General features: G+C 41.4%; 1 protein-coding gene across 5 annotated transcripts in view; it reads right to left on the bottom strand.

Moving 5' to 3' along the window:
- Positions 1 to 1,365: 1,365 nt before the first annotated feature.
- The window catches only part of MYH11 (myosin heavy chain 11), a 98,587-nt gene continuing 75,386 nt past the window's right edge, over positions 1,366 to 24,566 (bottom strand). For 3 of the 5 annotated variants that reach the window (XM_043494119.1, XM_038420487.2, XM_038420488.2), the window contains 21 exons: positions 23,947 to 24,078; positions 22,959 to 23,165; positions 22,209 to 22,346; positions 21,093 to 21,216; positions 20,168 to 20,339; positions 19,022 to 19,234; positions 18,504 to 18,648; positions 18,203 to 18,409; positions 17,366 to 17,470; positions 17,128 to 17,280; positions 16,415 to 16,663; positions 15,917 to 16,129; positions 14,801 to 15,013; positions 13,901 to 14,062; positions 12,935 to 13,063; positions 12,197 to 12,285; positions 11,706 to 11,829; positions 11,263 to 11,471; positions 8,979 to 9,087; positions 6,939 to 7,111; positions 1,366 to 1,995 (listed from right to left, as the gene is read on the bottom strand). In XM_043494119.1, the coding sequence (XP_043350054.1) occupies positions 1,857 to 1,995; positions 6,939 to 7,111; positions 8,979 to 9,087; positions 11,263 to 11,471; positions 11,706 to 11,829; positions 12,197 to 12,285; positions 12,935 to 13,063; positions 13,901 to 14,062; positions 14,801 to 15,013; positions 15,917 to 16,129; positions 16,415 to 16,663; positions 17,128 to 17,280; positions 17,366 to 17,470; positions 18,203 to 18,409; positions 18,504 to 18,648; positions 19,022 to 19,234; positions 20,168 to 20,339; positions 21,093 to 21,216; positions 22,209 to 22,346; positions 22,959 to 23,165; positions 23,947 to 24,078 (3,405 nt within the window). In that variant the 3' untranslated portion in view covers positions 1,366 to 1,856. Of the gene's footprint in view, positions 1,996 to 5,316; positions 5,350 to 6,938; positions 7,112 to 8,978; positions 9,088 to 11,262; positions 11,472 to 11,705; positions 11,830 to 12,196; positions 12,286 to 12,934; positions 13,064 to 13,900; positions 14,063 to 14,800; positions 15,014 to 15,916; positions 16,130 to 16,414; positions 16,664 to 17,127; positions 17,281 to 17,365; positions 17,471 to 18,202; positions 18,410 to 18,503; positions 18,649 to 19,021; positions 19,235 to 20,167; positions 20,340 to 21,092; positions 21,217 to 22,208; positions 22,347 to 22,958; positions 23,166 to 23,946; positions 24,079 to 24,566 lie in introns of all 5 variants that reach the window. The other 2 variants (XM_038420489.2, XM_038420490.2) reach the window with 1 other exon arrangement.

The following is a 24,566-nucleotide window of genomic DNA, read 5'->3' as shown; positions in this document are numbered from 1 at the left end:
GAAGTACCAGTGTGTCTGTGGGGTTTCTGTGGTGCCTGTCCAATGGTTCCTGGCACTTCCCTGAATGGGGGGTTGCAGTCCAGCTGGAGCACTGCAGCCAGTGCTAAACAGCTTCAAGCTAGTACCTGAATGTGCAGAATTAGCATGGTATTGATCATTGTATTAAATACCTCTTCTAAAAGGCTTCAAAGTTGCACTAGAGGTATTGAGTATGACTGCTAGTCTCTGAGAAGGATACATAAAGGAAAACTTCAACAGTCATGTGTAGCCTAAAAGAAAAGTCCTCGTGGAGTTGTTTAGCAATGAACAGTATATGATAAAGCAGTGGTTCTCAAACTTTTTTTTTCGCGGACCATTTGAAAATTGCTGAGGGTCTCAGACCACTTAATGATCTTTCCAAATGTTGTTCATGCCGTTAGCTAACTATTGTAAAGCGCTTTGGATAAAAGCGCTCTATAAAAAAAAAAAACTTTAATAATGTTTTTTTGTTCTACAAAAAACCGCACACGACTCATATTTTAATATCTGTAGTCTTACCTTTCTAATTCGATGGATGTGCCCTCTCTCCCCCGCCACAGCAGCCCCTGAGCTGGGGCTTGGAAGGAGCGGGGGGTGTCTCTCCCTCTCTTCCCCTGCCACAGCAGCCCCCGAGCTGGGGCTGGGAAGGAGCGGGGGGTGTCTCTCCCTCTCTTCCCCCGCCACAGCAGCCCCCGAGCTGGGGCTGGGAAGGAGCGGGGGGTGTCTCTCCCTCTCTTCCCCCACCATGGCAGCCCCCGAGCTGGGGCTGGGAAGGAGAGCCGTCTCTCCCCAGCAGCTGCAGCCCTGGAGCTGGGGAAAGTCGCCTCTTTCTCTGGCTGCCGCAGCCCTGCAAGTCTCAAACTCCCCTGCCCCCTCTTCTCACCCCACTGCCCTCCCACTTACCCCCTATTCCTCCCAAGGCCACACCTCACCTTACATGTGCTTCTTCTCCAGGGTTCAGGCACCTAATTAGTGGAGCCATGCCCACGCAGCTCCACTCATTAGGTGGGTGGCCCTTCATTCTCTTGTGTGCGGCCACCCAGGTGTGCACCTTATAGGGAACTATCCACGGACCACCTGAGTGGAACTCGCGGACCACCGGTCCACGGACCACCCTTTGAGAACCTCTTTGCTAAGGAATATAAAGAACTAAATGTTGAATTTTTCATACAAAATCACTTTTTTCAAAAAGGTATGTGAATACTAACAAGGTCAACAGCAGCTTAAGTTCCTGCTCAGTATATCAGATTGCACCCAACTGATACCTAAAGAGAATACTTTAATGTAACGATTTATAACCTATCAGTGTTTGTGTCTGAAGTGCGTATAAAACAATACCAGTTTGACTTCATTTGAACAAATGGTACTTTATTTTTGAAAAGTGATTGAAGAAGGCACTTCCATTCTGTGACCAGTGCATCAGGGTGTAGCATCCAGGAAAAGAAAATGCCTATACTGTATTAATTGAATAGGAAGACGAAAGGAAGGGTCGGCTGGATTAGGAAAGGATTAGCTGGCCAATGGCTCTCTGTAACATAACTGCACGTATACTCCGTCCATTGGGATTTAAGTTGACACTCTCTCTCTCTCGAATTTGCATTTCTGACTGAGTTCTCAAGGTGAATTACTCATTGTAAACCTTTTCAAAATACCTTTCTTAATAAAATAAATTTCTGCGACACCTAAAACTTCCATTTATACATTGGAGAGAAGGCAGCTGTGCGCTTATCATTGCCATCAGAGTGGGTGGGTGTGGCATTGGAACTAAGTTGATTTATGCAGTGCTAAATATTGCATTCTCTTCCGCCTTGCTGCAGTGTACTTTGCGAGCGTGTTATCTATTCACTGGCTTTCGTTCCATTGAAATCTCCATCTCTTGCATCAGCTTCCTCTTCTGAACCTTCTGCTGCATTTTCAATTATTCTTCTGCCTCCAGATCTACGGGAGGGGGCAAAAGATGCCGGCTCATTTCCCCTCCTGCAGTAAGAAAACAGGCTTTAGTTTGTTTAAACTCTTTACCAATTAAGACTGTACTAAGTGTACAAAGCCCAGTAATTGCATCGATGGGATTGAAGATCGTAAATGCAAAGTAGTCAGGGAAGTTATGGCTTCAAGGCAACTTCCTGTAGCCCTTGTTGGTACTTTGTATTGGTGTCTATGGCTGGGTGGGGCTTTTGAGACTGTGTAACATGGGACTGTAACTGGATTTCTGACTTTGTTCATGCAAAATCGCAGCCCCCGGTGTAGCTATTGCACTTGTTTGTTTTGAAAAGCTCAGTCCAAACAGAGAGACTAAATCACTCATTTTGCACATAAAGGTGTGGTGTTGCGTGTATGTGAAGGAGGGGAGTGGAAATGCAAGTACTTGGATCTAGCAGCAGTCAGGACTGCATCCCTGCTGCCAGGGGAAGATTCAGAGGGATTGCCCTGGACTTCTGAACAGAGCATGAATATACCCTTCCAAGTAGTGACTGTTGAAGGCCTTTAGTGGGTTGGAACTGTAATATTACAGCTGCTTTTCTGCAGTAGTCACACCTCCCACCACAGAGGTGCACAAGTGTTGTATCTTTTTCTATCGTAGCGAATGAAGAGCTGCCCTCTGCTTGCTTAGTAGGTAGGGAGAGGAAATTGATTTGTGTAGAACAGTGAAGCTCCCCGCTCCCTGCATGCACATCCTTAAGGACTCTACCATTGTGAACAGGAGTGGAGTGTCACTCATTCAGCACTGAGCAATGCACTCCTTCCTCCCCAGGGACTACATCCATGCCTCTCATGAAATTAATGGGATGTGTGTTTCACAGAGAAGCTCATTGAATGCACTTTCTTCCAGTTTGCCCCTTTCCCCCGCCCCCCAAAATCTCACCGACACAGACCAAGCATGGAGAATTTCCCCCACATCCTAGTTCCATTATGGGGCTAGAGTATAAGAGGTGGGGGGGAGGGGAGAGAGAGGAGAAGAAGTGAGGTACTACAAGTGGCAGCTTAGAAGTAAAAACAGCTTCTCAGCCATAGGGTTGTTACTTCAACATGACAGTAAAATTGCTAGTAAAATGATGGCTGCTATCACTTTCCCATTGTTAAGCAAACCTTCTGTAAAGGCTTGAGAGCTCAGATATTGGCAAGAAAATTCATGATCACTGAACAATGTGCAAAGATTACTAATGTGAGGCTAACCATCCAACTATCATTTTGGGGTATAGCAATCATGCCTAAATACTTAAGGTTTCTTTTGTCCTAGCAAAAGTCTAAGTCAGTTTCACTTATATTGAAGCCACTAATCAAGCCCAAAATTAAATCTACCATAATGGGTAAGCATGTGAGAATGTTAGCTGAATTCTAAAGTTGTTAGAAGGGTACAAAAAGCCTATTATGTCCATTGTGACACTCTGTGGTATCTAGGCTGCTCAGTATGTCGCTACCCTTAAATTAAGCTTTCATTTTGATGTCCGCTCTCTCTGCTACAGCAAGCAATTAACTAGCCACTAAAACCTAGTTTGAAAACTAGTTAGTTATCCTGTCACTGATAACATGCAACGTAAAACAAAGGAGGGCATCCATTTCTGTTCTGTTACACACTTGGCAAGCAGCTGTCTCTCCTGTACAATTTGTCTCGATCTGCAACATTTAAGATTCACTACTACCGTTTAAGATATCAAAGGTGCTAAAGTGCTGGTCTTGTAAATGTCCAATGAATGCACTGAGTTGGGGGGGAGGGGGAAAGCCATAGGCTCTTTAGTAGATGCAACTCATTGAAGTCAATGTAAATATAGTAGTCTGAGGTTGTATCAGTGTGACAGGCGAATTTGGGGTGGGAGAATAATAATGGGGCTGGACTGAAGGGGGCAGAGCCCAACCCAGACTTGCAATGAAACCTCTGCCTAGATTAAATAATGCAAACTACACATACACTAACACACTATAGACCAAGCCCTAGTTTACATATATAAATTGCAATAATGGAATTGAAGTCCAAGTTGTTAAATTGGTGCAAACCCCTATGTAGTGCTTATTTCAGTTTAGCTTAAATCATGCTTCTTAAACTAACTTGGATATAAACCAGATTTATATTTATTTAAGAATGTCCACAGTCTTCTGTGCTGGTTTACCTAAAATCAATGTTAATCACGCCACTAGATAAACTGGTGCAGCTTTGCATGTGGACAAAGGGCAAAAGGGAAATTGTTATGCCAGAGGTAAAGCTCCCCCATGTCTACTGCAAGCTGAAAACTCCTTGCAAAGCACTTTGTTTTGTTTGTATTTCACTTTCCATTTAATCGAGCTTTGAACAAGCACTACTACACCTCAACCACTAACTGTATAGCCCTGCACTAATCACTTGCAAATATGTTAAATTGACTTAAAGGCAGTTGCTAGGACAAAATGTCATCTTTAAATATTTGTGTAATAAGAACAAAGCCCCATATTTGTAAAAAGAGAAGATCCACAAATATTACAGAATGCTATTTGCTTAGCATCACTTCTGCAGGTGTAAAGTAAGATGCTATTTAGCTTCAAGCATCAAAGCAATACGATTTCAATAGGGTATTTCCATGCGTTAAATAGCAGTGACTTCATCCTATCTCAGAACATGTAGGCATGCCTCATAATATATACAAATAGCTGCCCTATACGTATGTATAGTAGCTATATGTATAGTAGCTATTCAATACAGGCATATATTGATGTGCTTTGGAGGGCAGGAGCTTATCCTCAATCTATGATTAGATTGCTTTGTTTGTATGGCAAACTTCATGCAAATAATTTTTTTCCAAAGCACATGTAAGATTAGATATTTTTACCGATTGATTACATTAAAGAATTCACCATATGAAATGTGCATTGATAGTACTGTGAAATTCTAACATGCTGCAACATCTCTGTTCATATCCAGGTGCCTTTAATGTTTTCAGCTGTTTTAATTAATCAAAGCTATATTTTGTTTGCAAAACTTCCATGTTTAATGGGGACTTTAAAAAGTGCAAGGAAGACTATTTTCATGCAGAAATTTAAAGAAGAGCAACTAGTATGTCTTCTGTCAGCAGAGCTTATGAGAAAAGTGAGAATGCAATGTTTGCAAATCCATGTCATAACACAACCTAGCTGTAAGAAAGATGAATAACTGACAAACAGCTGATGGAAAAGAGTTACTGTAATATTTGTCTCCTTTGATACAACAAATTGATGACAAGATATCCAAGCCTTCACAGTTTGCAGAAATCTCACATAAAAATTACTTGAGCAAAAGGAAAATGGAAATTTGTGCACCACAAGCTAGCTGCAAAGTTGAAGGCATGATACCTGCTTAGTCACTGCGAAGGTTCCTGTGTCCCTCTGAAACAGAGATAGAGAGTCCCGAGCAGTTATGCTAAGCACATGGTCATAATCACTTTCAGGTAAGTTACTTTCAAATAATTAAACAAAGTACATAATAGCATATTATTGAAAACCCTGGTGAGTAGAAGTGAGCCTTGGACTGCATTATGAAAATGTACTACCCATACATCTAGCCGTCACTTGGACAATAGCTGGAAGGATTTGATTCGGCAGATAGTTTAATTTTTTATTAAAGAGCATGAACTTTACACAGGAAGATTTTGTAGGGGCAGCTGTTTCTCCTTTAACCAATTGGTCTCTTTGTTCATGCCACTGGTATCACAGGCTCAACAGCTGTATTAAAGCTTAGGAGTGTTAAAAGAGCTGCATGACTACTGTATTATTTGGCTTGTTATATTTAATGAGAAAATGGAAGTGGCTAGTTTGACACTTTTCTCAGTTACACAGTGAAGCTGAAACCCTACTGGTCAATGTATGAAATAGGGAGGCAACTTGGGCAAGTGTCACAGGGTGCACGTGCTTTGCCTTGCCCTGGTTTACACTACAAACTTGCATTGGTATAACAATGTCACTCAGGGGGGTGGAAAAATCCACCCTCCTGAGCGACTCAGTTATACCAACCTAACTCCTGGCATAGACAAATTAAGTTAGTAAGATAAATTAAGCCCTAGCTACCACCTCGGGGAGGTAGAGTACCTACGCCGATGGGAGACGCTCTCCTGTTGGCATAGATGGTGTCTTCACTAAGCGCTATAGCATCAAAACTGCATGCTGCAGCGTTGTAAGTGTTGACAAGCCCTTTGACTCCCTACAGAACTTCAAGTCTCTGAACTTCAGGGGTATCACTTTAGTCATCTCTCCAGTGTGAGTGGGGTGAGGAGGGACAGGTAACTAGCTGTAAGAATGCTAACTAGTACGGCACATAATAAATATCATGGCAGGCAGGTCCATCAATGGCTACTAGCCAAGATGATCAGGGATGCAACTCCATGGTCTGGGTATCCCTAAACCTGACTGCAAGGAGCTGTCCGGGACTGAACAACAGGGGACAGATCACTTGATAAATTGTCCTGTTCTGTTCATTACATCTGAAACAGCTGGCACTGGCCCCTGGTAGGAAGACAGGATATTGGGTTAGATGGACCACTGGTCTCACCCAGAATGGCCATTCTTATATGTTCTTAATATCACCCTCAAGGGTCTCAACTCCAGCATAAGATTTTCAAAAAGTCACTGTTGGCCTAACTCAGCTCCTATTCAAGCCAATAGAAGTTTTATCATTAACTTCAATGGGAGCAGAGGTAGTTGAGTGCTGAATGCTTTTGAAACATCTCATTCCTGAAGGGTGAATCCCTGGCCCTATTGAAGTCAAGAAGAGTGTTGCCATTGATTTTGACGGGGTCATAACTTCATCCTTTGACCCATGAGTAGCATTTTTATGATGTTAATTGGACGGATGTGGGGAACCCATAACTCCCCAGCATGAATAGGGTGTTTCTTCTTTCCTCAAATTCTGCCATAGTTTAGAATTCTAAATCTCTCATTAGTAGACAGAAAATAGCTAGTAAAAAACAAAGCCACCCTACCTGAGTTTGCTCTTCAGTGAAGCCACCTCCCGGCCCATGGCCTCGTTACTTTCAGCTGCTTCGTCCAACTCTCTCTGCAGTTTCCTGCGGTTTGCATTGATGCGCTGGGCTTCTTCCTCAGCCTCTTCCAGCTGCCTTTTCAGTTGTTTTACTCGGGTGGCGCTCTTATCAGCCTGAGCGAGAAGTAAGAGGGATGCTTAGAGTTTCCTTTAAAGAGATCAGAACGTTTTACGTTCCTCCATCTGCACCCCTTTATTCACGGTGATGTACTTTCCTGACTCTCTACACTTGCAAGCAGCTGCTGTGGCCGCTATTGTGACATTCCAGTAAGATTAGCTTTGCTCTTTTGAACTGCGTTTATTTGATATGTCTCGACTGAAATTAACACTTTAGGATCTGAGACGAAGAGTGGTCTCTGTCACAAGCCCTGTGTAAAGTTCAGCTGGCTACAGGAGGCCAGTTGGGACAGGCACCTGAACCCAGGAAGTTCTGACCCAGTGCCCAGTCAGGCTGTTCTAGCTGGCTGGTTGGCCAGGACCAGTGCCTTGGCAGTTGGTCATTGCCTTGGTATGGAGAATAGAGAATCTTGCTGTCAAGCATGAGTCTAGTTAAGGACTTCACAGGGGGAAAAGCTGTTTTCTCTTCCACTGGCAAATGGCCTGTGTGGCAGCCCCTGTGGGGTCCTGCTGACTGACATTCACAGTGAGGCACAACACAGTGTAAAATGCCAGAGTTGCCCTGACTCTTTGGGAGACACTCGTCTCTAAGGTGCCACAAGTACTCCTTTTCTTCTTACTACACCAACAGTCTCTTTAATCAAAGTACAGAGTTCCTCCCCCTAGGCCCAGCAACCAGAGGCCCTGTCAGGCTGAGGTCTAGGCAGTGTGTTGCTCTCTCTGAGCCTAAACCTTTCCTTTAAAAGGCCTGCTCCAGAATGAGGCCCAGCTATCTTCCCCGCCTTCTTGGGCTCTTTTGAGGCAGAGCAGATGTGACCCTAAAAACCTCTCAATGCCAACTGGAAAAGGGTTGATTGTTCTATAACAGCAACTCCTATCAGGCCTGACAAACTTGCTACACTTAGCACACAGTTTTCATAGTATTTATCTATAAAGAATGTCATTGAGATCTTAAATGAAAGCCAGGATAACACTGGTCATTAATATCATTGTGAAATGTATGTAAGGAATCTATGTATATACTGGAAAATATTTTTTAAGTCTGAATCCAGGCAGGTTAACAAACAGGTTTTTCCAAGACAAAGGATGTAGATTCACCCATCTGCCTTGGTTCACATGTACATTAAGCATTGTAAGCCAACACAATGGAAACCCCCCTTTGCATTCAAAGTCAATAGGAGGATGTAAAGTCACCATGAACTCTGCATGTCATGGAATAAAGCCAGGAGGAGGGGTGGGGGGAGAGGCATCCTGACTCTGGGGACCAACAATGAATGTGGGAGGATATAAGAATGCAAAAGGACATTTCTTTATCCTTCACTAAGGAATCAAAAAGGGCAGTGCTTTTTGCATTCCTGAAAGAAATCACAGCCAGGGTGATTGGAGATTCTCTCACCTAAGGCAAACAACTTTAGACCAGGGTTTAGCCTGCTAAAGAGGAGTTTGGACTCTAGGAAGAATTATACTTTTTGTTTTATATGTACCCATTTATGTCTCCATTATTATCTTAAGTAGCTTTTAAATCTTTGATAATAAACTTATGCTTGCTTTCATGATAAGTACATCTCAGAGTTGTGAGGTTATTAGGAGCGGATCCTCACTTGAATCCAACAAGCTAGTGTATATGCTGTCCCTCTGGAGATAGCAAACCTGGTAGGACTTGGGTTGGCATGTGCCTAGCACTAGCCTGCATAAAGGTCTGGAGGCTAGGAAGGCCATGCTTGTGTGGCCAGAGGCAGCTGGTGTCAGGGAGCACAGACTCTACTTCATGCTAGAGGCAGGTAGTGGTGAGGTGCCTCACAAGCCTGGGTACTCACAGCAGCCCCTTCCTCCCCTGCTGGATCCCCATCACAGGGTGCATTACCTGGTCCTTGTATTGTTCCGCTTGCTTTCTTTCATCTTCAACCTGCAGCAAGGCCTCTTTCAGCTTCTTGTCCTTCTGACGCAATGTCTTGGCTGTGGTTTGCTTCTCTCTGCAAATGACAGCATGACACTTACTGATCTGGAAAACGAGAATTCTTAGGAGCACAGGGCTTGTGAAAAGAAGCATGAATGATCCTCGTATTAAAAGCCTTCCTCAGAATAATGCTATTGACTTTTGTAAAAACTGAAGGAAGCAGCAGCTTCTCCCATGGGTCAACTCATTATACACCTGTCCTGTGTGTGTTCCTAGATGTGAGAGCCGGGAGCATTTGCCTGCCCTGTTTCTTTGTATAGCCATCTGCCACATTTCTAATGGTTGGCTTTTTTTTTCTTTGTTTTGCTTTTTTGGGTTTTTTGTTTGTTTGTTTGTTTGTTTTTTACTAGTTTTCTGCTTACAGCAAAACCCTGCTTCTTTAATCAGAAAGTGAATAAAAATGGGGAACTGCAAGAGTGTTTTTGGGGGAAAGGACAGAACGCTTTCCCTCCTCCCCAGGTGACAGGTGTGGAGCAAGTGCTCAGCACAGCTCTACTCCAGCTCATAGCTTACTAGGTCTTCTCCATGCAGGATTATGGTCCAGCAGATCTATGCATTCTATGGAGCCACTGGCCTATTCACAATCCACTCCCCTCTCTCCATGTATTCCTACTGCACAGCTTGGCTTCATAGCATGTGAGAGACGCAGTGTTGGCTCATTTTACCTGTCCCTGCTCATGCATCATTTCCACTGTGATTTAGGCCTCCTGCTGCCATGGAATGGAATCATTTACCACCTCACCTGTGCAGGCTTTAGCCATTTAAATGGGCTAGAAGAGAGAGTTAAGACAGACAGCAGCATGGCTTCTTATCAAAGGCAATTGACAATGTGCTGGGTATTCTCAAATATTTACTTTGAATAGTCTACAGTTCTCAGAATCACACTAGTGTCAGAAGAAAAGGAGTACTTGTGGCACCTTAGAGACTAACAAATTTATTAGAGCACGAAAGCTTATGCTCTAATAAATTTGTTAGTCTCTAGGGTGCCACAAGTACTCCTTTTCTTTTTGCGAATACAGACTAACACGGCTACTACTCTGAAACTAGTGTCAGAGATAACAGTTGGAGTGAGAGAACTAGAGGCTCTGGCCTGATGCAGACACCAACAGCACCCCCAACCTGCAACAAGCAAATGCAGCTGAGAGTCCAAAGTGACGACTGTGCAAACTCACACCACTGACCACAATCCTGGACAGTTTGGCAGTTAGTTGGCTATGCTGCACTGGAGGTGCAAGAAGGATGGCAATTACTGTATGTGCACATGAGGCCTGAAATGATGCCCAGTTGCATCAGCATGTGTAAAGGGCCAAGTCCAGCCCCCAGCCAGAATAAATGGTCTGGTCCTGGTTGTATTGAGACAGAAGGAATCTTTCCCTTTGTCCTCAAATTTCAAAACTCTGTTCTGTCCCCCTGCTTAAGTGTTACCCTCAGTTGATAGTAGCCTGGGGAGAGAGGGGAGGAGGTAAATAGAACCAGACAGCCATGTACCCTAGCAGGCAGAGAACTCCTTTGAGGCCGAGTACCATGCTAACTAGACAACTTTGCAGAACTTACTATCCTGCCAGTGGAGTCAGTATCTGGCCCAAAACAACAAGACTATAGTGCTAATGAACTGGTCCTACAGCCAGTATAGAATGTAAAGGAGGGTAAACCAATAGGTTTCTACAGAAACTATTCTGAAAACCCAGAGAATAAGATGCTTCATCTAGGCTTTTTGGCAAGCCTGTACAATTCTACAGCAGGGAAACTGTTTTCTATTAAATTCTAGAAGACTTTTCAATAATAAATTCTTCCCAAAGCTGGTCTTATGCAAGGTTTTGATAAGAACCAATCATTTTCCAAAGAAACACTGCTCATGTGTGTGAGACTCTTTACCAAACCTTAGTGCCACTAATAGCATCCTGGAAAACCTTTTAGTTTTTTTGGTATTCATATATTAAAACACGGGTAGTCAATAGGTGGAGCGTTGGCCAAACCCAGACTGCCAGACACTTTTGAACAGATAGTGAAAGCTTTTTATTTACTTATTACCATTATTATTGTTGTTTTTGTATTATTTTCTCTGAAGTCTGGACTTTGACTATACCTTGACCAAGAAATTTGGACCTTGACAAAAATAATTGATTACTGTATTAAAATTAAATAAAAGGATGGCTTTGTCAGTGAGGGTTGAGTTGTAGCGTCCAAGTACCTGGATTCCTGTTCCACTTGGTCCTCAAGCTGTGAAATTTTGGCCTCCAGAGAAGCAATTGTAGCCTTAAACTTGGACTTCACAGCTCCTTCCATTTCCTGCAGTTTACTCTTCAGCTCTTTGTTCTGCCTCTCCATTTGCTGCCGAGCGCTTTCATTCTTCTGTGCTGTGGTGCGCTCTGTTACCAACTCGTTATTCAGCTGCTCTGACTGAAATATTTAGGGAGAGCACTTTAAAATCTACAGCTGTTACCTTAGACTTGGGAAAAGGGAGTTAGAGCAATTTAATATAAAGCATGAAGTCTCTTTCTGGATGCTCTCTGAAGGTGTGTCCAAAAACAAACTCACACCTGGATGGGTACAGACAGACACAGACATGCATTAATAATACACATGTACACCTTACACCCCTCTTACTTATAGATACACTCGAATGGACTGTACCTGCTGTACTGCTTTCCTGAAGCGATCACTCATTCCCTCCATATTGCTTTGTTCCTCTTCTAGCTCTTCCTCCAGTTGGGAGATTCTAGCTTCCAGACGACGTTTCTCATCCTGGAGGCTAGTCCTGTAAATTTAAATTTGTAAAGCATGTAGTTTTTGGTTTTGAGCAGTTGACCATGTCTTGCAACACACTGGAAGGTGCTGAAGACTCATGGAGAACCTGCAAGTATTCTTGAAATGAATCTTGTGCTGCCATCTTATTTATGTTACTAGAGACCTCACTTGCTCCTCCCTGCTGGCCTTCATATCTATGAGTAACTTATCAGTAGTCCCATTGATTTTAATGAAATTAGCCACATATTTGTAGCTAAGCATATGTGTATGCGTTGGCAAGGTTGGAGCTACAGATCACTTTTCAGGACAGAAACATTGGCTACTGAGAGGTATTTAGCAAGGCTTTGATACACTTGAAAATAATTACCAACTCTTACCTCCCAGAAGCAGCACTTGCAAGTTCTTCAGCCAGTTCCTCTTTCTCCAGATCAGCCTGTTTGCGGGCCCTTTCTGCAGCAGCCAGATCCTAGAGGAAACAAACAGCTAGTGTATTAAAGAAATGAAGAGGGTTAAACAAAGTTCAGTCCAACCATTTAGTCCTATGGGGTGAGAGACTGATCAGCCATGATGTCTTTTTAAACCCAACCTCTGTCAGATGTTTCTGTCACCAGAATATTAATTTATGATTCTATAGTCATAGACTAATGGAACAAAAATATGCATTATCCAACCCGTCAGCAATTTGTGTTTTATTGTGCTTCCAGATACAAGGATTGTATCCATTTAAAATATGATGAAAGATGTCAGGAGTACAAAATTATTGAAAAAGTCATAGGGATTGTAACAGACAGTACATTTTCTTTTCCATCCAGTGAAAAATATCTTCTTATAGGCTAATGGTTTTAAAGGAAGCTCTTGGTACTCAGCATCTCTAAGCACTGTGGCCCATTTAAATGGAAGTCATGTGCCTAAATATCTTTGAGGATCTGAGCCTTGGTTTTTATTGAGGTCCACAGAACCTGTTACAAGAGATTCTGACTGTAGCTTTCCCTGCACCACAGCAAATATCACTTTTTTTTTTTTTAATGATTTGGTTCTCTCAAGTACAACTCTGTTTTGTTACCAAAGATCTTGTGCAGTCTTTATTCTAGTACTCTCTAAGATTCACACTTTACCTCTTGCAGCTGCATAAGTTCTGCTTCCAGGTTCTTGGCTTTTTTCTCATTTTCTCTAGCTGTAGCAAATATTTCTTCTCTTGAGGCACGGGCATCATCAAGCTCTCGTTGGAAGTCCTTCATCTGACCCTGGTTTCAGATGGTTAAAAAGAAAAGGATGGATTTGTATTTGTCTGTGTTTATCACAGTTTTGTTGAAAAGAAAATTGAACAAAACAAATACTAATTTCCATGTAATTACAAAACTGTCCATGTGGACCCTTCTGTCACGCACTAACAGTTCCATAATGCACTCTGATCTACTCTGCTCTGAAACAGGACTGGGAACTTTTAGTACACAGTTACAGCATCCACCCAGATAGTTAGTATGCTGCAGGCTATCGTGCTGTAGATTTATACTCCAGCTTGCTGCACACTAACTCACCATCTAGACAATCCCTTAGTGTGTTTAAGAGTTGTCTTGTCAAATCCCAGTTCTGCCCTCGATCACTGATCTTTTATATACAGCGTCTTTGAAAACTGGCTACTATTCATGCAGGTGCAAATAGCTGGTTTTTCAGAAATAGCTGGTTTTTCAGAAATACACAGTGCTACGTCCATGTAGTGGAGAGCCAATTTTGTGTCCTATCAATACATCTGGCCTTTTTTGCTTCACCTCTTTGATGGAACCCTTAGGTTTTCCACAGAGATGCCAATAGCACATCAGTGCTGATCAATTAGTTGTGGCGTCTCTGTCCACTGCAAAACTTGATATTTTTCACTCTCTAAGCCAGCTATCTCAAAGTCACTCAAATTACATTAACTAAGCATTTTGGTTCTGGGGTCTTGGTTCAAACCCCTCTCTAACGTTATATCTGTTATATCTATCTAGCATCGAGGTCACAAATGACATCTAATTTCCACTTGCTGTTATACAAGTCACATCAATGACCCAACAGAAAACTATTCAGTCTCAGGAGCCACAAACCTGTAGTTTACGAAGTTGCTTAATGGCTTCTTCCCGAGCCTTGTTAGCAGAGTCAGCCTGACCTTCCAGATTCTTAATGTCAACTTCTAATTTCTTTTTAGCTGCAGTTGCCAGGCCACGTTGCTTACGCTCATCTTCCAGTTCTGTTTCATACTCATGGAGCTAACGAATAGCAAAGAAGATTTTGTTTAGGATTACTAGTACACTTTAGCACCCTTAGACACACTTTACTTACACCTGACTTGTGTATACTATGCTGTTCTAGGGGCTTGCCGACAGGTAATAATAGCTCCAGTAGTTTTACAATACCACTGACTGCTGAAATAAATCCTCGTTTGGCTCAAATACTGGAGTTCGGGGTGGTAAAAGACCAAAGTTTGATTCTGTCCTGAGGGATACATATGCAGTACAGTTGATGAATGGAATATTTGTGTTTGTAGTCACAATATCACCTCTACCAACAGGTTCGGCATTGTTTATTTTCCCTTCCAGAATTTTTGGATCAGTTCATTGTCATTAATGATTCATCCAGGGAAGCCAGGTATTATATTTGGGACCTATCTTTTACTACTTACACTGAAAGCCTGGGGAGCATTTTAGCCATTATGTCAGAGTTCGTAAGTCAGGTGATTTACACTAAATGGAATCTCACTGTTAAATCACTGTCTTCTACAGTCAAATTCCTTACACTGAAATAGCCACGAGCCATAACACTGCTATAACTGCAGCTTATTTTTTAAGCAAAGCAAAATGGTCTATATAATTTTTATTCAGCCAAGCAGAAGGAAGAAGAATGTTTGGTTCTTATTATCCTGAAGCACTTACTAATAATGGCATGAGCCAGGGGATTTGCAGTTACTTTGAGTAAGCATTTACAGTGTCACCGATAACGAATTATACCTGTTTAAGCAGCTGTCTCCTCTTCTCCTCATTCTGTTCATCTCGAGCTTGCAAGTCTCTTTCAAACTGTCCTTTTAGGGCCTGCATGTTAACCTCCAATCTAAGCTTGGCATCTTCAGTAGCCTGTAGCTCATCCTCCAGCTCTTCTAATTGTGTCTTCATCTCCTCCACTTGTTGTTCCAGGGCACGTTTGGACTTCTCCAAATCATGGACCTTTCATGCAATGAGAAATCAATAAAATGTTTTTATTGATTGTAATCAATCTAAAAATACATGTAATGTAATGTGATCATTCTATAGCATGGAAAAAATTGGAATATATGAATTGTGGAGAGAGGATGGATTAAGTTTCAAGAGCACACACAAAAAAGTGGCAAACTAGCATTTTTGTATTCTTATAAATCTATTTTAAAAGGCAAAATTCAGCTTATTCATAAACCGAGACCCTGGATACTAAATGTTATCCTAGGATTCCTTTTTAGTCTAAACACCAACAATTGTGAAAATAAACCCTTAGTGGTAGTGATGTGATCATGCCACTAGAATAAGAGATAGGAAGAAATATCCCCTTTCAAATCAAGTTAGCAGGGTTCCTTTTAATTTTTATTTCCTTCTGAAGCTCTTAGCTCAAAGACTTAGACACCTGTTAGAGCCATCACACTGCTTTGGATCCTGTCACAACTGAACTCTACCAAGTCAGCTGTGGAGATTTCTTTTAGTCACAGCGGTAGCTGCTGGCAAAATCAAATCCAATTAATAAATTCAGTTTTGTGAACTGTACAACTTGGAAGCTGCTTACGGGGTTACCAAATACAGCTCTACTTTAACTTTGTCTTCTCTCAGAAATGAGGCAAATAATCCTCTTCAAGATCAATAACTTGCTGTTGATCAAGACTAAAGAAGACTTGTAAGTATAATTCATTGCTGAGTCTCTGATAGGACTGGATGCAGATGGAATTGCTCATGGAATTCTGCATAAAACTTCTGACACTGTTGAATGGATTTTATACTGTGAAGAACTTTCCACACTGAAAATGTAGATCTTTGTGTTGTTAACTATTAATTTAAGTGATTATCCCTGAAATAGTTATATGGGATATATATTGTGAGACTTACATTCTTGCCTACATCATCCTTGGAGCTAACTAGATCTTCCATTTCCACTTTCAACAATTTGTTGGTTCTCTCCAGTTCTTCTTTGGCTTCCAAAGCTTCCTCAAGAGCCCGGGCCAAGGACAAAGCTTTTGTTTCTTTTTCTCTAGCTTCAGCTTCTGCTCTGTCCCTTTCGTCTGCATATTTGGAAGAGATGTTTTTCTCTTCAGCTAGCATCTATAAACCAATAATATAAAAATGCTCAGTTTGAGCACAGTAATCTCATTAATACAGAAAGCCATTAAGTGTAGGGTTTTCTATTGCATTAGTTTTGTCAATTACTAATGACTACAGAGAAAGGTCCCTGTACATGCAGATACAAAATTAATCGTGGCATAAATAATGCAACCTTAATCTTTTTCTATAACTATGTTAATTCCCACTCAACAACTTACTCTCTGCACCCATGACTCCCAGCAGAGTTAGGTTATAACGTGAAGGGAGTTGACCATAAGCTCATACCTGATCAAACTTCTTCTGCTTTTTCTCCAGGTTGGAGACCAGCTGGCGTTGGTTGTCCAAGTCCACTATCAGATCATCCAGCTCCTGCTGGAGTCTGTTCTTGGTTTTTTCCAGTTTGTCATAAGACGCAGCTTTTTCCTCAAACTGCTGCGTGAGCCCTTCAATTTCCTTCTGGAGCTTCTTCTTGCCTTCTTCCATACTCTCTATTGTGCTGGTATATTCCTGGAGCTTCTTCTTCGAGTCAGAAAGCTGAAATTTGAATTCAAGTAATGAAACAAGTCTGCATAGCAGAGGCACTCTAAGTCTGCACAACAGTGGGCTGCACCTGACATAGTGCAAGGAACACACAGGCGTGCACCTAACTCACTCAATATGAGGCTGATGGCAGTCACTCATCTTTAACATCATGAGGCAGCCTACAGAGGCTATATGCCCATTGCACCAGACTCCATCATGAGGCGAGTGATCTTGCACCCAGGTATCGCCAGTAGTCCTGTGGTCACACTCTCCTCTGCATTAAAGAGGGTGGTTACTGGCTGTCCTGTAGAATTCCACAGGCTACGAGTTGGCCTACAGGTCATATACTTGGTGCTTCTGGCCTAGTAACAATAGTTCACTGGCTAAGATGTATAGGGATAACTAGAGATCTGAAATCTATGGACCTATTGTAAAGACTCAGCACCAGAGCTAATGTTCTAACTGTGCCACTGTACCTGTATTGTCAGTGTCGAAATATGCCGCTCTAGGTTTTGTTTTGCTTCTACTTCTTCCTCCAACTGCTCTTGCAGGCTGTTGTTTTCCTCCTCCATCTGGCGAAGCTTGGTAGTTACATTCAGTTTCTGCCGAGTTTCCTCCTGAAGCAGCTCCTAAAGAGATCATCATAATAGAACATGGTCATTTTTTGTTCTTTTTCATTATGTTTTATACAGGTTATCCCAGTGAGAAGCCTACCTGTGTATCCTGTAACTGAGCTCCCAAGCTTGCAACATCCTTAGTGAGTTTGATTGTCTTGGTTTCTGCTTCACTGAGCAAACTGGTAACATTTTCCACTTCAACCTAAAGAAAAATCACATTGAATGTTTTCAGTCATTTTGTATAGCTTCAATGTCATCTACCCCAGCTATGTTTGAGATGGGTCCACGCTGGACTCCTGAATCGCAGTTTGTATTTGAATGCCAGGACCAGAACCACTTCCAGAATCCAAGAAGAGGCCTGTTTTCCAGTTCAGATGTAATTCAAATCGGCAAAAATCATGTCAGAATGGTGGATATTGCCAAAGTTTTGCTAAGAGAATTTGTGAGATTTCAGTGCTGTGGAACCAATCCACAGCAGGTAGGCTTATGTTTGCGGTGGAGGTTTCTTGGAATTCGGTCACAGGCAACTTTATTGAACCTTCCTTTGTCCAGTACTGCTGTAGAACAGCTCCATGCAAAGGGTGCCTTACTTTTGTGCCCCACTGCCTCTGTCACGCTCCCTACTTGAGTTGAGAGATCTATACCCAATGGAATGCAACTTGTTATGAAGAAATTGATTTGGAAAAGTTGGTTTTCAAATGCAAATACAAAATAAAACTGTATTCTATTTCCACAAGTTTTTACTATATAACATGCTAAGAAGCCTTTTTTTGCTGCATTTGTGAGTTAACAGTTGTTGGGAATAGGCATTTAGTTAGAAATGAGTAATGGTTTGTACTAGCACCACCATTGTGTGGGACCCAGAATAAGTCAGTCTCTCTATATTCAGTTGTCCCACTGAGCCTCTCAGGTCACCGAAGAAGGTATTTCTTACCTGTAACTTATGGACTTTTTCACTGAGTTCCACCCGGACGCGCTCTCCATCGGTGTATTTGGATTGTAGCTCCTGAAGTTGCACTTCCAGCTTCTTTTTTTTGTACTCCACCTCTTGTTTGGCCTGATTTAGTGACCTGATTTCAGTACTCAGGTCAGCATTTTCTTTCTCTAGTGTCTGCTTGGTCTTGTCCAAGTTTACTTTGGCCTGAATGCATAGGGCAAAGAAAAATACGTTGTGTAAAAGAAATCCCCAACGTCTAATAGATAAACCCATTTTCAGGGTAGTGGTTTCAGTTTACCCGTTTAAATTGCTCCAGCTGTTCTGTTAGCTCTTCCACAGCCTGACTATGCTTTTGCCTCATCTCCTGGACCTGGGCTTCATGAGTCCGAGTTTCCTCGTCCAGAGCTCTCTTCAGCACTGTGACCTCCTGTTCCCTCTTTGCTCTGGAAAGCAATACACACACGAATGGAACAGCTAGCAGACAATCTAATCGCAAAGGAAACTGTGCTATTGTACAGCTGTATGATAATAAATAATGGCAGCAGCAGCAGAACTTTATAGTAGCACTTTAGAACTATTAGTTAATTAAGTGACTTGTCCAATCCTATGTAGGGCAACACTGTCAGAGCCTGAATAAGAATCCAAGAGTTCCTTGCACTGGGGTTTGTGCATGTTGTTCCCTCCAGATGTGCAGATCTTTACATATCACTAGATACGTATTATGCAATATTTTACTGAAATAGTGCTTTCTGATTTTGTCTTTTATCGTGATTTTTGGCTACATTTCTTTTTCTACCATATGCTAGGTCTTTATACCTGAGTTCTTGCTGTGTAGCTGTGCTATCCAAGGTATCTTCAAGTTCTGTTTTCAGGGCCTCCAGCTCTTCACCCAGATCTCTCTTTTGTTTTTCTGCTTTGTTTCTTGCTGCTCTCTCAGAATCCAAGTCTTCCTGGAGATCAGAGATGTGACCTTCCAGCTCACGGATTTTTTTGAGGGCATTATTCTTCTGAGCAATTTCATCTTCAAGCCTGGACAAAAAAAGTATGATGTAAATATAAAAAAAAATTCAAGTGTGTTGAGCTGTTGGGAGCTGGTGGTATGATTTCAATCCAAATAACCTAAATGAATCCATTGTTTTTTAATTTTAATTTTACTAGGAAATGTAATTAATCCACACCAGATAATAGATAAGATAACACAACATCTTATGTTAGTATAGCTTAAACTGTGTATTTAAGGGTAAGGTTTTCTGAGTGACCTAACTCTTAGTCTTTTAGAAATCCATAGGAGCTTTACTATTGACCTCGGTATGAACAGAATTAGGCCAACTCCAAGAGTTTTTGAAAATCCCATCCTAAATATATGTTTGAATGTATGTGCTAGGTTCAGCTTTTAACTCATTGTGCAGACAGTCCTAACCAGCATGGAGAGAGAATGACAGAAGTAGATGTGGTGTCCTCATCTCTTGGATGACACAGACAATTGGGAAGATCACTCATATTGCAGAGTAAGACTTTCTCAACTGTTTGACATGTAAGAAACTGGGTCCCCAATGCACGGAAGAGATATGGAAGGGAGGGGAGGGGAGGCTTGGGAAAATGATTGTTGCACCTGTATGGAGAGACGGTATCCCAAAGGATATTGAAGTGTGGAAGGATCTTACTGCTCAGTAGGGGCTTGGTGGCCAGTGACATTTCAAGCCCTGATTTCTCATGGTCTGAGGATCCTGCTTCTATTTAAGTCTATGGGAAACCCTCCCCTCCCTCCCCCATTTATTTGAATGATTCAGGGTCGGGGCAGACCTGTAGTAATTTTCCATGTATTTTGTCTATAACCTGCACTTCAAAGTGCAGAGATCAGATTCAGAGCTGAACTTTCCCAAAGTGTGGGCAGGGATTGGTGTGTGCATGTCCAGATCTGGACTTTCAACTCAGGCCCTTCCGTCAGTAGGAGTTGGATACCTAGCAAGAGCGGCCTGCAGCTCTTCCTCCTTTTTGGCCAGCTGCATCTTTAGTTCAGCAATCTGCGCTTGTAGGTCTGCAATCTGCTCATGCAGATCACTAGCTTCTCCCTCCAGCTTCCTCTTTGTTTTCTCCAATTCTTGTCTGCTCTTCTCTTCTTTCTTCAGACGCACTGGAAAAGTAAGGATTCTTGTCAGGGTAATGAGTCAGCCCAAGGAATTCTCAAAATGATCCTGAACATAGGAACATATACATGGAAAACCAATGAGGTCACTGTACTTCTCCATTTGCTTATACATGGAATTACAAGTCAATTTTCTTTTGTGGTGAAGGGCTAGTGACTTGCAACTAGCACACGAACTTTACTTTCTGTCCATCCATAAATTATGAGCTCTCTGCTCCCCAGTATTCTGAAGCACTACTTTTTGCCATATTTTCTTTGTGCTGACTTTGTAACAAAATAGAGACCCCTGTTTCGCTTATGCATTGTTCCCATCCCATAGCTTTTGTAGGTTGGGTTCATTCTCCAAGAAACACAAATGAAATTGTTCATTTATTTTACCTTTGTCTGACTTGGATTTTAAAAAAATGATTTGTAATAAATGAAAGCCTGAGTTTCTCATAAATACTGTAATACATAGTTCTAACTGGCCCCAGAATATTGAATCTGGCAAATACCATTTGAAATTAAAAGTGAAAAACAAACATACAAAACAATTAAAATTACATTTGTGCCTACTTGGAAGGAGCCCACAAAGACTGTCCATTAAAAATAAATTTTACTTGGTAATTACTACAGAATTTCTTGTTCCGGAATTTCAGAAAACCTAGATGGTAAATGTATTGTCTCTATTTTTTAAAGGAGTCTTTTAAAAATACAAGTCAAATAAGCAATTGATATAAAACCACCTTTGGTTTACAATACCTTCCAGTTCTGAAATCATTGATTCATGTTTGTTTTTCAGCTTTGTAAGGTTTTTGGCTTTTTCTTCTTCTTCTGCAAGATTTGTTGTTAAATCACTTATTCTCTCTTCAAGGAGTTTTCTTTCCTTAAGAAAAAGAAGTTTCCATTTACAGATAGAACATATATTATTCATGCTTATGAAATGCCAATGTACACACTAAAAAATAAATCAGGTCTTTTTAAATGCCACATTTCCTGACAGTGTCATGTAGCACTTTGATTATAGTGGAGATGGAAAGTGGTGGATGTTTTCTATGAGATGAACTAGACTATTAGATTCTTTATACCCACTCTATGCTAGTAAGCACTTGGGTGCCGATTTAGGAAAGTATTTTAACACATGCGTACTTCAAGTGCATTTCTGAATCATGGCCTTAGAGTTTATGGGTGAAATTCCTCCCATCCAGAGGACCAGCACAAGGCCTATGCATAATTAAAGCCATCAAAATAGGAGGTAAGTGGTGCCTGAAGTGCTGGCCCTCTGCATGAGGTGACCCTATATACTTAGCTTGATGCATAAGAAGTTATACCAATTATCCCAGATTGGGAGGAACACGCAGATATCCTTTAGCAAAGTTTATTGCTCAACTGTTTTTTATCTCTTAATATTCAGTTACTTTAGAAAGTAAGTTGTATGGACATCCATGGAGGTGGCATCAAGCATTATATAGCAGTAATACAGTTAAACAACAGTTAGATGATTATGTACAGTTTTACAAGTTAAAAGGAATTAGTGAGTTTTGTGCATAGGGGGAGCTGTCTGTTCTTTCTAGGAGCTAAAGGGAAATGTTTCCACTGATCTTGCTTAACTGCTATGGGGATTTTTGCTTGGAAATATTTTTTGCCATTAGAAGACTCAAAAAGCCAACAACATTTAGATTTTTAATAAGATTTAAAATTGTCTAGGATAAACATGACAACGTTATCACCAGCCCATTCCAGACACGAAGGGCTTATGGCCTGCTAGCTATGTGACTGTGAAGTGCTAAGTTATTGTTACCATTGTAGTTGAAGAGGAGATCTTTTCACCTTACATTGATTTTGCGCTAAGTAGAAAACTGGGCCCATCACACTGACCTTGGTCAGCTTGTTGTTCTGATCATCCATTACGAGAATGTCGTCTTCCATTTTCTTTATCTTGGCCTCTGCTGTTACTTTCTCAAGTTGTAGTTTTTGCCTTGCAGCTTCTTCTTCTTCCAGCTGGTCCTCAAGGTCCTTTTTGGTGGGGGAAAAAAGCCTTCAGAAACATGAACTCTATGAATGTACTACAGGGCCTATTTCAGGCCTGCCCAAACAGATATGAGCATATTAAAAGCTTTTCTAGTTTTAAGAAATGAGTGACCCATAAGGAGGAAGGAAAGATTTAGTAATCTAGCTATTTAGAAAAGAAACTCTTTAAATATTTTAAATTGGGATAGGGGATAAATTCTGTATACTATAAAGAATTACATGGAGGGGAAAACAGCAGAAAAGCCTTCCTACTACTGTGTAGCACAGGGATTCTCCAACTGGGGGTTGTGACCCCTCAGGGGGCCGCAAGGTTATTACATGGGGGGTCACAAGCTGTCAGCCTCCCCCCAAAACCCCCCTCCGCCTCCAGCATTTACAATAGTGTTAAATGTAAAAAAGGTTTTTTAATTTATAAGAGGGGGTTCCACTAAGAGGCTTGCTGTGTGAAGGGGGTCACCAATACAAATGTTTGAGAACCACTGGTGTAGCAGATACATATTCCATAAAGTACTATATAGCAGCTACTTTCATATGATCAGTAGTTGCCAATTTTTTCAGCAAGGTGCAATTGCATGACCTGTACATAGGTTACAGTACCAGCATTTGTTGTTGCAACTTTTTCTTCTCTGTTTGCAATTGATGACTGCGATCCTCCTCCTCTTCAATCCTGGCCTCCATTTCATGCAGGATCTCCTCCAGCTCTTGCTTTTTAGCAGCTAGGCGGACTCTCATCTCTTCAGCTTCAGCGTATAGTTCGGTCTCGGCCTGAAGCTGTTCCTGAAGGAGATTCTTTTCTTCACATAGCTATGCAGATAAATGGATATGCATTTCAAACTTAGCTCACAAGTTACCCAGTGCTGCTTTCTTTAAGAAATATATGGACAAATTGGAGAGATTGTCCAGAGGAGAGCAACCAGAGTAATAAAAAGTTTAGAAAACCTGACCTATGAGGAAAGGTTAAAAAAAGTTTGTTTGTTCACTCTTGTTCACTTTTGAGAAAAGAAGATGAGTGGCAACGTGTTAAGTCAAATATGTTACGGGCTGTTATAAAGAGGACGATGACCTATTGTTCTCCATGTCCACCGAAGGTAGGACAAGAAGTAATCAGTTTAATTTGCAGCAAGAGATATTTAGATTAGATATTAGGAAAAGCTTTCTAATTATAAGGGTAGTTAAACTCTGGAATAGGTTTCCAAGGTAACTTGTGAAATCCTCATCATTGGAGCTTTTTAAGAACAGTTTAGAAAAATGCTTATCAGGGATGGTCTTCGTTTACTTGATCCTATCTCAGTGCAGGAGGCTGGACTAGATGATCTTGTAAGCTCCCCTCCAACCTTACATTTCTATGATTCCATGGTTCTCCTAGACTGCCACTAAATAGAGATTATTACACTGACAGGAGATCTTGAAGGCTCTTGAAGTGTGGCCGTGGACTGTAGAGTGCTTTGGTTCAGGTCCATTGGCATTAAGAGGATCAGAAGCGAAAGAGAATAGACCCTTTTGCTGGTATTTTGTAACACTTAATAAGCTTCTAAAAATAAAATAATTGATAAAGTTTCCAGTAGGGTCCACAACTGTATGTCACCTGATTATGTTTCAGCTCCAGTTCCTTCAATTCACTCTCTGCTTTTTGTTGTCTTTCCTTTGTTCTCTGTAGCTCCTCATCTTTGGCCTGCATTTCTTCCTCTTGGCGGGTGACTTGTAACAGTGGCTTCACCTGAAAAACCAAGTATGAATGTTCCTTTTCAACATTTATTTTAGTGAATGCAATATTTATCAAGGATGCCAGACTGACAGCCCTACGGACGAACTTTTCTATTATGAGGTAGTGGAGAAATAGAACACAGTCAGTTGCAGTGCAAGCTTCCTTACGCCACTGAGCTTCAGTAACGCTCATGAAAGGCCACTTCTCTGTTAAAAAGGCTATTTCATTTTTTGGGTCATGTCAATCCTTTGATTCTCTGGTGAGACTTATGAAGCGGGACAATTAGAACAAGATTTGAGGGGGAGTTGTGATGTAGGGCACCTCTTCACTAACTCATTTCAACTTCTGATATGAAATTAGAGATCTAAACATGCTAATTCTTCTTGTGTGAATCCTTTTCAGGGGCTTATTTTCATCATCTGAACAAAGACCGAATGACCCATACTTTTAATAACATTCCAGAAATATGCTCAAAACTTTTCTGACAATGAGCCTAATCT

The sequence above is a fragment of the Dermochelys coriacea genome, chromosome 10 (assembly GCF_009764565.3).
Source record: "Dermochelys coriacea isolate rDerCor1 chromosome 10, rDerCor1.pri.v4, whole genome shotgun sequence".
Classification (NCBI taxonomy): Eukaryota; Metazoa; Chordata; order Testudines; family Dermochelyidae; genus Dermochelys; species Dermochelys coriacea.
The sequence above is the reverse complement of the archived record's forward strand: the minus strand, read 5'-3'. Positions and strand labels throughout refer to the sequence as shown.